At 41.0% G+C, this 11,672-nt stretch overlaps 2 protein-coding genes across 5 annotated transcripts in view; one reads left to right on the top strand and one right to left on the bottom strand.

Moving 5' to 3' along the window:
- Nucleotides 1–1,839: 1,839 nt before the first annotated feature.
- On the top strand, nt 1,840–5,307 carry frg1 (FSHD region gene 1; the record flags this gene model as incomplete). The annotated part of the gene is given in 9 exon segments (NM_001201054.1): nt 1,840–1,961; nt 2,232–2,299; nt 2,712–2,837; nt 3,201–3,258; nt 3,714–3,828; nt 3,994–4,098; nt 4,314–4,405; nt 4,689–4,799; nt 5,134–5,307. Coding segments are annotated over 9 exon segments (774 nt in total). The 3' UTR covers nt 5,171–5,307.
- A 1,643-nt stretch (nt 5,308–6,950) lies between these two features.
- LOC108260776 (butyrophilin subfamily 1 member A1) overlaps nt 6,951–11,672 on the bottom strand; it is a 4,865-nt gene continuing 143 nt past the window's right edge. Inside the window, exons 1-10 of one of the 4 annotated variants that reach the window (XM_017461327.3) lie at nt 11,405–11,672; nt 11,109–11,187; nt 10,619–10,960; nt 9,916–10,068; nt 8,686–8,811; nt 8,456–8,545; nt 8,291–8,335; nt 8,120–8,170; nt 7,794–7,865; nt 6,951–7,698 (exon numbers count right to left, since the gene is read on the bottom strand). The exon at nt 11,405–11,672 is cut by the window's right edge and continues 140 nt beyond it. In XM_017461327.3, the coding sequence (XP_017316816.1) occupies nt 7,166–7,698; nt 7,794–7,865; nt 8,120–8,170; nt 8,291–8,335; nt 8,456–8,545; nt 8,686–8,811; nt 9,916–10,068; nt 10,619–10,960; nt 11,109–11,154 (1,458 nt within the window). In that variant the 5' untranslated portion in view covers nt 11,155–11,187; nt 11,405–11,672 and the 3' untranslated portion in view covers nt 6,951–7,165. Of the gene's footprint in view, nt 7,699–7,793; nt 7,866–8,119; nt 8,198–8,290; nt 8,336–8,455; nt 8,546–8,685; nt 8,812–9,915; nt 10,069–10,618; nt 10,961–11,108; nt 11,188–11,404 lie in introns of all 4 variants that reach the window. The other 3 variants (XM_017461325.3, XM_017461324.3, XM_017461328.3) reach the window with 3 other exon arrangements.

Raw genomic sequence — 11,672 nt, 5'->3', positions numbered from 1 at the left:
GAATTTGAGCACTTAGCTCCCAGTGTGAGAGTGGTAATAACTTCGCACCACTGCAGCAGAAACTCTAGCGAGCTTACACTCTGCTAGCATAACTAGCTAGCTAGGGAATTTGCTACAATAGTTCAATCCTCTATGAGCTAAGTGCTCAAATCCATTTTTTAATGTAGACTACATTCGAGACACAGTAGCTAGCATAGCTACATCGCTTGCTAGCTGGCTGTTGTTAGCATGACAGCTGATTGCATAGAAACGTGAGCTTGTGTTTGTTCTGCAAGCAAATATGGCCGACGGCGAATTTCTGATTAAAATCTCCGACGTTCGTCTAGGATCGCTGTGGTAACGAAGAAGAATCAGTGTTACAGAACACTTTTAGAGAAACCTCAAAGTGTAAACTCGTGCAGTTTTTCGTGTAACGGTGACCTTGTTGACCTTGTCGTACATCTTTATAGCGTAATTACGGCGTGAGTCGTTGTTACGTGAGACGTACATACTTCTATCCGTTTGTGTCGTACGTTTGTTATGTTAAACGTTCTACGAATAAGCATTTCATCCCGAAACCCCTCCCCCAGCCACGCCTCTGCCCATATAAAAATGAACACAAACCCGTGCGCCGTCCGCGCACTTCTTGTCACTCTTTGAAAGTCGATTCTGAGTGACCTTCTAAGCCGCGCGAGTGTCGAACTCATCGACAAACCAAGCGAGACAGCCTTTCACAGTGGGACGGAAGCAGGCGAAATGAAGATGTATTACATTTTTTCTAGCGGAGCGATGACCTAGATTGTGCCGAAGGATGAATTTGTCCTGTCACCATCACTCTCTCGCTATCTCTCTCTCACGTCTGTCACAGGCGCTGACACGCATAAAAGCTTTTCATGGCCGCCGCTGAAGCGTGTCTACTCGGAGAGGATGTTAGCGTTTTAAAGGTCGGCTCGCGAGCGCGTTTGTCTCGCTTCGTTTCACTTCCGTGGTGATTTACGGCAGAAGCTTATCAGGGCCGGTGTGGATGCAGATGATGCTGTTAATGGGGAAAAGGGAAAAGTCCAACCTGAGACATGTTTTTTATTGAAATATTTGTGATGTGTTTAGTGATTTTTTTTTGTTTGTTTGTTTGTTTGGTGCCATATTGTCGTAATTCCTGTTAGAAATTAGCAGCTCCATCACTTTGGAGAAAGTTCCACTATAACATGTTAACTTCCTATTTAGAGGAATTAGTTGGTTTTTTTTGAAAGAGAGAGAGAGAGAGAGAGAGAGAGAGAGAGAGAATTAAAGAATTTATATGTCTTGAGTCGCTGGGGGAAAGGGGCGGAGTTAAACTCCGGGTTGGAAAAATGAAAAGAAGCACAAAAACAAAGAAACGATCCACATTCATTACATGACAATACTGTAGGAAAACAAACAAACAAACAACAACAAAACTATATATTTTTTACTATCCAGGTTCAGTAATTCATATTAAAATAAAATGACGAAAAAAACATTTAAAAAATATATTTATGTTTGTTAATGATGTTTGTTTTGGGTTTTTTTTTTTACATTTAGTTTATGGAATACTTACAAATTACAAACTGCACCTTTTTTCTATATACTTATGCTTATGAGGTGTGTGTGATCAATTCGTTTCCTCTAAAGTAACACACACACATAAATATGTTTAGTTTAACACTAAAAATGATTCATTATTGAATTAATTAGTGATTTTGTCCTAATTTTTGTACTTTTTTGTGTCATTGTGTCCTCCTGACGCTGAACGGCAGTATACGTTTAAAAGAAAACGCGAGATCAAAAAACATTCCTTTATGTACCATATCGGCCACCGTAGAGTTTGTTTAGCCGGAAGTACATTGATCAGAAGTGTAGCCGAGAAACTTGCTAGGTAGTTAGCACGGGTTTTACTCTAATATGGCTGCGTATACAAACGTCAAATCAACTAAACTCGTGTTGAAAGGTCTGAAGGATAAAAGGTGAGTTTATTTGTTTATAAGTCTGGAGTAGGGTTATTGTTTTAGGCAGCTGTACGCAGTTAGTTGTAGCATTTCGGTTAAAATACTAGTGCGGGCTGCATCCAAAATGGCGTCGTGCTCCCTGTGTAGGTGCACTAGGTCGAGTTTAAAATACGGTGCCTTTTACGTCATACTTAGTGGACCTTGTAGCTGATGAGACGCGATTTGGGACGGAGCCCGTTCCCCTTTCCTCTCTGTTTAATTTCTTTATTATTTTTTACGTTTTTTCAGCAAAAAGAAGAAGAACAAGGACAAGAAAAGAAAACGCGATAATGAGGAGGACAAACCCGATGTGGTCGGTATGTCTCCAGGACTTCTGCATAAAGAAAAGAAAATAATCATCATAAACAAATAGCATAGTGATACAATAAAATAATATTATAAATATTCCGTGGTGTTCAGTTTTATATTGCGGTTTAAACACTTTTATTACTTGTCCATTGTTTAAATGATCTGTCATGCGTTTTTCTATATATTTATTCTGTATTGATTTCTATGCAGAACAACAATTATATATATATATATAATACTTATAATAATAATTATCTAGATTTATCCAATCTAATAAACATGAATGTTAAATATTTGTTCATTTAGTTAGTTTGTTACTTAGTACTGACCACACACACACGTGTGATGTTTCTGATAACGATGGTCTGTATAACCAAGTTTTATTGTGTGTGTGTGTGTGTGTGTGTGTGTGTGTGTCAGGCGGCTGGTGGACGGTGCGTAATTTAGGTGAGATCAGCGGCACGGTGGCGATTGAGATGCACAGCAGGTCGTACGTGCACGCGCTGGACACGGGCCTGTTCACCGTCGGAGCTCCACATACAGGAGGTGAGGAGGACAGACGAGTGCTTCATCAACTAGCGCTAAAGAGGCTGATTTACGATTAAGCGGTCTCTGATGAGCGTACACTGGAGTTACAGCACGTTTCCCCCAAAGTGATTTGGTTAATAGTGAGTAATGATGTGGGGGTGTTTGCCCCCCCCCCCCCCCCCCCCCCCCCCCCCCCCCCCCCACGTGCAGAGCGAATCCTGATACGTTTACTGTGTTAATAACCATGCGTGATGTCTTTATAAAACCTGCACCGATAACACGGGGATCAGCGCTGAATAACACGTTTATATCCGTGTACACGGAACTGTTTATATTTCAGAGTCTGTAATCTTTTATGTGATTTTGATTTGTGATCTGCAGATGATGAAGGTCCTGATCCACCGGAACAGTTCACCGCCATCAAACTCTCAGACTCGCGGTACGACCGAATAACCTTCATCACTCTCTAACGATATGTCTTTATTTTTCTTTCAGAGCTTTTCTGTGTGTGTATGTGTGTGTGTGTGTGTGTGTGTGCGCGCGCAGTGGAAAGCTGAATATTAATAATAATGTATTTTATTGATAATCTGAATATATATTATATAATCTGTTTATCAGATAATTTATTCAGAGTTATTTAAATATTTATTTTCTTGAACCCGTGTGTGTCTTAGTGGGGTTTTTTATCATTAATGATTACATTTTTTTTATTGAACAATGTTGTTTATATTATTTTTATCCTTAGTTTGTTGGATGAATTGTTTGAACTCTGTCTCTTTTATTATTATTATTATTATTATTATTATATATTTTATTTTTATAGGACTGTGTTTATTTTATTAAAAGTATCGGGTGATATTTCCTCAGTATTTTTCTCTCCTCTCCGTTGTGTAGAATCGCTCTGAAGTCTGGTTACGGTAAATATTTGGGGATAAACTCGGACGGCGTCGTGATCGGACGCTCGGACGCTATCGGCTCGAGGGAGCAGTGGGAGCCGGTGTTCCAGGACGTGAGTGCAGCTGTCAATCATTTTTACCACAGCCAATCAGACTGCAGCTCTTTAACAGAAGTGTCTAATAGTTTTGATGAAATAACTGAAAAAACGTGACTTTTTTTGTCATTTGTGTGTGTGTGTGTGTGTGTGTGTGTGTGTGTGTGTGTGATTTCTGTGCAGGGTAAAATGGCTCTGCTGGCAGCAAACAGCTGTTTTATTTCATACAGCGAGAGCGGAGACATCGTGGCCAAAAACAAAACGGCCAGTGACGAGGAGATGATCAAGGTCCAGCAGTAACTCATCCATCCGTTGTTATTATTATTATTATTATTATTATTATTATTTCTTCATTTCCTACAGCAGCTCGCCCCGTGTTCACGCTCGCAACGACAAGTTAGTTGTGTCGTTTGTGGGCGTGGCCTGTGTAGATTATTCTAGGTTGGTGTAGAAAGCGTAGTAGCTACTACGTTAAAGATTCTGAATTTGTTCGGATCGTACAGATTCGCTCGTGTGCAGAGAGAGAGGTGAAGAAGGACGACGACATCGCAGACGAGGACCGAGGAAACGTCAAGAGCTGCGAGGTCAACTACGTGTGAGTGTCAGCTGTGTGTGTGTGAGCGTGTGTTTTACTGTAATAAGAAACAGAATGATGGCTCTGTGTAACCTGCGCGAAATAAGGAAGTGGAGTGCGAAAGTTTGTGCACCCTTTGGACAAAGGTCAGAAATGTTACCTGGCATGAGAATATTAAAAATAATAATAATAATAATTATTATTATTATTATTTTTAATATTACCCAAGCACCCCAGTTCTGCTCAGGTGTGAGTGAGTACATTCCAGGTTTATGAATGACGTTGTTGTGCTGATGGACGACAGGAAGAAGTTTCAGAGCTTCCAGGACAGGAAGTTGCGGGTGAACGAGGAGGACAGCGGCACGCTGAAGAAATCCAGGACTGAAGGCAAATTCCACGAGGCTTTACTCGACAGGTCAGTAACCTTTACTTCTGCACCAGTGAATGAAATGATCCCTCCACCGTGTTTCCATGGAAACCCCAGCGTTCTCACAGAATTATGGGATGGATTTTACAGAGCTCAGACCTCGGTCTGTTTAGTTGCGTATCTCAGAACTGATAACGGATCTAATGCCTAATGGACTATAATATAGATCTATTCTGTACATGTACAATACCGATGAGTAGAGATGTTCATTGATCTTTTTACGTAATACGTGGAAATTCTCCTGAATTGTGGATCGTGTGTGTGTGTGTGTGTGTGTGTGTGTGTGTGTGTGTGTGTGTGTGTGTGTGTGTGTTTCTCGCAGGAGAGCCAAGATGAAAGCTGATCGATACTGCAAGTGACGGGACGACCGTCTCCATCATTCTTTACTTTTGCTTTTATAATGTGTATATTTTTCTTCTATTCTGGCCGCTGTGGTGATGATGAAGATGAAGATGATGATGATGTTGTTGTATATTAAACATTTTAACTGACCAGATTCGGCATCTCCGGCAGTTTATTTTGCTTTTGTTTGTTCAATTGATACAGGGCCTTCTTTTAGAGATTTAGTGCGTGAGTAAAGAAGAAATGATGGAAGGAGGTGATGATGATGATGATGATGTGAATAAGTAATAATAATAAAAAAAGTACATAAGTAAATTCAGTCATTATTTAGTGAGTGAATAACTAAGCAATTAATAAATTTTTTTAAAAATGTAAAAAAAAAAAAAAAGAAATAATTTTTTTGTGACTGCTGTGGCCAAAAGCACACGATTTATTTAATTTTATTATTTTTTTTGCTGCTGCTTCGTTTTTCAAAATTTGCCATATAACGTGTGGACTTTTTTGTGCCTTTTATTTTTTATTTTAATTTTTTTTTTGAGGAAAGCTACTCGAATTGGCGCAGTCACTTAGTAGTTAGTGCGTTTGCCTCACACCTCCAGGGTCGGGGTTCGATTCGCACCGTGTTCCTGTGTGTGTGGAGTTTGCGTGTTCTCCCCGTGCTGCGGGGGTTTCCTCCGGGTACTCCGGTTTCCTCCCCCAGTCCAAACACATGCATGGTAGGCTGATTGGCGTGTCCGTAGTGTACCCTGAAAAGCACAAGCGGTAGAAGATGGATGGATGTTCGACGCACGTGAATCGGAGAGGGCGTCGGATGAACGCACGTCACATGACACGTCTGCACCCGAATCTGTGGAAAATCTGCAGTAAGTTTGAAAAATCCTGGAGCGACTGGGTAAGTAACCCTACGTGAATTAGTGAATAAATAAATTCTTGTTGTTAGGAATAAGTAAGAACTCTTAATGTTTCATTGAACCATTAAACTTCAGGTTTTTTTTAATAACGTACCAAGTCAGCTTAGCCTATATTTAAACCCCTGACAGGTTCGAGGTTTTAAGGAGAAAATGACCGGTAACTTGGAGTTTTATAAGGATTTAGTGCATTATTCAGGGTTCAGCTTCCAAACTGGTTTTACTTGGAAGCGTTTCAGATAGGAAAATACTGTGCTGAAGGTTCCAGATAGAACGCTGAAGGAATCTATCCATCTATCCGTCCTAGTAGCTTATAAATCTTCATCATTATTCATTCTAGAACTAAATGCATGCATGTTCCAATTGTCGGTCTTTTGTAGCATAAAGCATCTGCTCTCTTGGAGTTCCACAGTATACTGTACAATCTACTGTACAATCTACTATACAGTGTACTATACAGTGTACTATACAGTGTACTGGTTAAACAACTCAGAGATTGGAATATCTCATAAAACTTTTGCGAATAAAGCACGGTTTCCATCTGTAAACAAAAATCCTCACATTCACTGGGAAACTGGCACGAAGTCGTCTATCTGAACATACGATACCTCTCACTCGCCGCCATTTTAAATCTTCTGAGCCAATTAGGCACATGATCACATGATCGGTTGAGGAAAAGTCACATGACATTGTTCTTTTTCTGTGCATCAAGGAATTGGTTGTAAACGTGTTTCCATCGTAGTTTATGCGCACGTCTTGTCGAATTAAAATCCGTATCCACCTCATAAAACACGTATACGAATTTGAGATTGTATTCGCGTGTGGCGTTTCCATCCAGCGTCGTTTTATGCGTGGACGGAGACGTAGATAGTGAAATGAGAGGAGAGAGTTTTATATATAAACTGAATTTAATAAAACAGAATACACAAAAACATCAAAAGCACAATGTTATAACTAGCAAATACAGAGTAAACTACAGTTCACGGGATTTCATACTGAAACTGTGCACTGGCGAACTACAGCGCGCCAGTCATTTACATAACCTGAGATTTATTATAGATACAGGAAGTTCAACCTGCTGAACATGAAAACAAACCTCTGGCCTTAATGCTCCTTTTTTAGCTGACTCTGAGCTTTCAATTTTATAATTCTGAGAGGATGTACATCTTTCACTCCTGGACTGAACAGCGCAAAATACGTGGCGTGTGGTATGTTATTAAAGGTGTAGAGATGACCATGAGGGGTTTTATCTACGTTGTAAAAGGAAAGAGAGTTCATTTCACAGTTTAAATGCAGCCCTAATCTCGTTATGGTACATCTGATGGTTATTTTACTGAAATCCGCAGTATTAGGATACAACCCAGTGCCTTCTTCATAACAAAGAGCTCTGAGGACGTCCTCCGAGTGGGGTTTCTGAGTCACTCCTACACACCACGATGACTTCGGCTTCGCAGATGATGTTCTATCCGATATCATCACTTCCCAGTAGTAGTGCCCCGAGCCGAGCTCCTCTTTACTCACGACGTGAGGAAATTTAGATTTACAATCAGCGTTTGTTTTTTTATAGTGAACTCTTTCCCGATCCCCGGACACTCTTAGAGATCTGTGAGCTGTTGATGGATTCAGTGTGAGGGTCACTGTTGATTAAATAAAGATCCGTTTAAATTTTATTTACATCGTGAGACGTGTAAACAGAGATCAAACATAGGAAAGAGACCGAGGGTTGATGTACCTTTATATCTGTCTTTCACAGACCGTTCTTCAGTAGGTTCTGGAGGAACATATGATCCCTGATCACTGATCCCTGTGAAGAGACACACAACATGGAGCATTATCTTTATTACAAACTGAATAAATTATACAAAATATTGGCATACTTTTTTTTTTGTGTGTGGAAATTCAATATAGAAGTAACTTTATGATCTTAAAAACCAGAATGAGAAAACAATAATAAGAAAGGTACGTCTTTTTTTTATTTATTTATTTTATAGTGAGTCTACTTATAAGTGTTATAATTGAAGCAAATGGAGGTGTGGCTTAGTGATCAAACAAAGCTACCTCGAGTTGTGTTCTGAGTAGAGTTCCCCGCAGCGTTAAGAGGAACCGTCTCTGCCGGTGAGGATTCAGGAGAATCAGCTGCATGGTAGAAATGGAAGAAAACAGAGATGAGACGCGTTATTCCGATGCGTTTTTGTCTACATGAATACAGTGGAGAAGAATAAACACTACCTGCTGCTTTTGGGTTTTTGTGAGACGAACAGTGCGAGAGTAAACCTGTTTAAAGACAAGACAACAAAATGTGTTTTTTATTCCCTCCATGATCACGTATTAATGTCAGACACAATTAGGTCTGTATTTCCATATCAGTGGAAACGTTAAATATTTCATTAATACCTCTCCTGAACAAAATCAGAAGAACGGTGAAGGCGATGAGGACAATTAATGAAAGCACTAGAGTCGAGATGAACGCTTCTCTCCAGAATCCTGCCAGAAGATAAGAATAGGGCAGTGAGTGGTAGCTTAGCTTAGTGGGTAGGACGTTGGATTTCTGCTCAGAAGCTCGTTTGACGATACCACCCCAGCGACTACATTTATTTCTGAGTGTACAGTGACCGATAACTTACCTTTGTGTGGTACAACTCTGCTCTCTCTTACTTCCTGTTGGTTTAAACCCACAGTACAGGAGATCCACTCGAGGTCAGACAAAGAGATAAGCAGCCATGAGCTCACGTTCATCAACCCTTCAGAGCCTGAAAGAGAAAGAACAAGAAATTAGCATCAACACATCACGCACTGTAATCTACAGGCTTGATGTTTGTTGGTGAAATTTCTAACAAATTCAACAGGATCTTAATGTCTGAGAAACTGGACTGGTCTCTCTGGAACTTTATTAAATTGACATCATGCATATGAAGTGAAAAATTAATGACTGTATCTCTGAAGGATATGATATTCTGCATGGTGTGCCACAGGGCTCTATGCTCAGACCACTTTTGTTCTTCTTGTATATGCTGCTATTAGGTCAAATTGAATAATTATAATTATGGAGATGATATGCATTAGTATAGTGCATGACAATACCAGTTTTTGGACCATCTTATATGTAATGGAAGAGGTAGAGTGAGTTATAGCTCTAAAGCTAAAAAAGAAATTCTCTTCACTGACATTTGAAAGCTTGGTAACTGTTGAGTTTGCATTCAAACCACAAGTTATAATGTTACATTACATTTATGGCATTTAGCAGACGTCCTTATCCAGAGCACCTTACATTTATCTCATTCATACAACTGAGAAATTGAGGGTTAAGGGCCTTGCCAAAGGCCCCAACAGTGGTAGCTTGGCAGTGCTGGGGCTTGAACTCATGACCACCTGATCAGTAACCCAGAGCCTTTAACCACTGAGGAACATGTTTAGAAACAGTATGATTAGCCTCTATCTCTTGTGGTCATGTGGTTTTCATTTCAAGACCATGGTAATCATCACCTTACTTGACTACCTACAAATGTAATATACACTTAAAGCGCACAAACACGAGCCATCACAATACTGGACTTGCATTTCAGGGTCCTTGTTTTGTTGAATCTCTAAAGGCCAGTCCATTATGCATGCATGTTCCAAATTACTTAGAAATCCGTGCATGTTGTCCTGGATTAGCTCTTCCTTTTAGTCTAGATCTGGTGTTACCCATAAGACAGTTCCCTTTTGATTCCTCAAAGTTCACGGAGTTTTTTTTCCCCGCTGTCACCTCTGGCTTGATCCAGATCTAGATCCAGATTTCTGGAAAGGTTCTTTGTGACCATGTCTATTCTAAAAAGTGCTATACAAGTAAGATTTAATTCAGCTGAATCACACACCAGTTCTGTAGTAAGCGTGACTGCTTGGGAGTTCTCGTCCTTCGTTGTCTCTCCAGGTGAGTGTGGGTTTGGGCGACCATCCCCCTGATGTACAGGTAACGTTCACCTTTTCTCCAGCTTCATGATATGAGAGGAGGGGTGTAGAACCTAGTGCTGTGGTGAACATACCGGTTTTGTTGAATAAAGAACCCATAAAATGTAAGAATATTGCTTATCCTACAGGGTCGGGGGGAACCTGGAGTCTATCCCAGGGAGCATGGGGTATGAGGCGGGGTACACCCTGGACAGGGTACCAAACCATCGTGTGCCACAATAACACACATCCATACACTACGGACACATTGGACACGCCAGTCAGCGTACACCATGCATGTCTTTGGACTGGGGGAGGAAACCAGAGTACCCGGAGGAAACCCCCGCAGCACGGGGAGAACATGCAAACTCCACACACACAGGGAATCGAACCCCCAACCCTGGAGGCGTGAGGAGAACATGCTAACCACTAAACCCTACACAAGATACTATCTGAGAAGATCGTCTATACACACACACATTTGTCTATCGTTTTTCCTTACCATTACTGCATCTGTTATTCAGTCAGTCAGAAGAAATGTTGAGAAACATGCAGTTAAATACCAGTTAGTGCTAAAAGAGGTACATGCTAGTCGCTAGCAGTGGTCTATGTTGTTGGATTTTGTCGTACCTTTTACAAGCAGGTTCACACTGTGCTTATCATACCAACTGAGGCTCTTTACAAAGCACGTATATTCTCCACTGTCGACTGTTGTCAGGTTGTCCAGTTTCAGAGAGACATTCCCTTTGTCCAGTTCCCCGATCAGAGACACTCTGTCCCTGTACTCCGTTCTAATGTTCTCCTGGACTTTTTGGTCTTGGTAGAGCAGAACCGGGTTATTAATGTCATCATTCTTGTACCAGTGAACTTCCAAAGTTCTGGCACTTAAAGATGGAGAGAGACCACAGGGCAGGACGACTGAAGAACCCAACGGTGCCGAGACTGAAGCGTTGGGGGTGACTACGGAGAACTCTGATAGAGTGGAAAACAGAGACGAGCACAATTTCAAGATGCCATTACAGACGACTTTACTCGAGGTGACTTTTCTGAGGGTTTCAGAGGGTATCTATCTGTTAATCAGTACTGTAATACAACTACATACTGTACCTGCGGTACCTACCTGCTGCTGAACAGGCGAGAACAGACGCGATGCAGATCAGTATCATGGCTGCAGGTCATAAAAACGAATCATTAACTTCCTGCAACAGAGTCAGCTCTGTTAGTGCGTGAACGCTGAGTTAACGTGAAGTTAGCCAGACGTACTGTAGAGCACGTGAAAATATCCTGCTGTTGTTGTTTTTTTAAACTGTTCAGTAATTTATTTCATACTTCCTGTTTTATCTTTCATAGCTACACATTATTCCGTCGCTATTTATTTCACCCGGATTTATTTTCTTTACGTATTTGTCCTCTTACCTCGTCTGCTGATCCTCTCCACCGCTGCCTTCTTATCCCAGTGTACTTTGCATAAAAGGAGTATAACCGGTCCGTCCTGCCTAAACCGGCTACGCTGCCTAGTGTTCTGGTGCACAATACACACCGGCGTATCTTTTCGAACTCAGGTTTCATCCCGCAGACAAGCTCAACGTCTATTCAGAGTTCAGAAAGAGCAAAACGTCATCATACAGGGTTCATCTTCACGACACGCCTCTCCGACCTCTCACCTGTCCGACGTTCCCTCCAG

This window comes from Ictalurus punctatus, chromosome 29 (genome assembly GCF_001660625.3).
Source record: "Ictalurus punctatus breed USDA103 chromosome 29, Coco_2.0, whole genome shotgun sequence".
Classification (NCBI taxonomy): Eukaryota; Metazoa; Chordata; class Actinopteri; order Siluriformes; family Ictaluridae; genus Ictalurus; species Ictalurus punctatus.
Note: the sequence above shows the minus strand (reverse complement) of the source record. Positions and strands in the feature narration are given on the sequence as shown.